The sequence below is a fragment of the Penaeus monodon genome, chromosome 32 (assembly GCF_015228065.2).
Source record: "Penaeus monodon isolate SGIC_2016 chromosome 32, NSTDA_Pmon_1, whole genome shotgun sequence".
NCBI classification, from domain to species: Eukaryota; Metazoa; Arthropoda; class Malacostraca; order Decapoda; family Penaeidae; genus Penaeus; species Penaeus monodon.
In genome coordinates this window covers 24,465,272-24,465,744 of record NC_051417.1, presented here as the reverse complement: position 1 = coordinate 24,465,744, position 473 = coordinate 24,465,272, and the positions used below count along the sequence as shown (strand labels likewise).

The 473-nt window shown below is 35.3% G+C and overlaps 1 protein-coding gene across 1 annotated transcript in view; it reads right to left on the bottom strand.

Annotated features, from left to right (window-relative positions):
• LOC119593619 overlaps positions 1-473 on the bottom strand; it is a 2,412-nt gene that overhangs the window by 1,332 nt on the left and 607 nt on the right. The window contains exon 3 of the mRNA XM_037942572.1: positions 142-226. Within this exon, the coding sequence (XP_037798500.1) occupies positions 142-226 (85 nt within the window). The remainder of the gene's footprint in view (positions 1-141; positions 227-473) is intronic.

Sequence of the window (473 nt, the reverse complement as noted above, 5' to 3'; positions counted from 1 at the left end):
ATGAAAGCTGTTGCTTTTTAACAGAACACTGCTGGCTCTTAAGACATAAGAAGTTTATTTGTTGTTTTCGAAACTGATGCTTATTTCATAACTCATAACCACTTGACATGAAACTAATCAAGCAGTCTTTGCAATCACTACCTCATTTATCATTTGTCCTGATCTTTCTCTAAACCATTGAAAATAGGAAAGCGTTGCAACATTAAGGCTTTCACTTGGAGAATTTCTATAATAAAAAGGACGTTACTAACTATGTTCATGTTTCTATGAGTATAATTTAAATGTTTCTTTTTCTTTGATATTTCCCGCCAAGGTCCGATTGCAATGAAAATGCAAAGATAATCTGTAGGTTTTATTATATCAACTTTCAATTCACTTCCACACATATCATTTCCTTAGCAGCTTCATTCTCTTAGTTGAACACGATGCCTTCAGCGCGCTGACGCTCGGCGATTTCCAACAGCTCATAGACG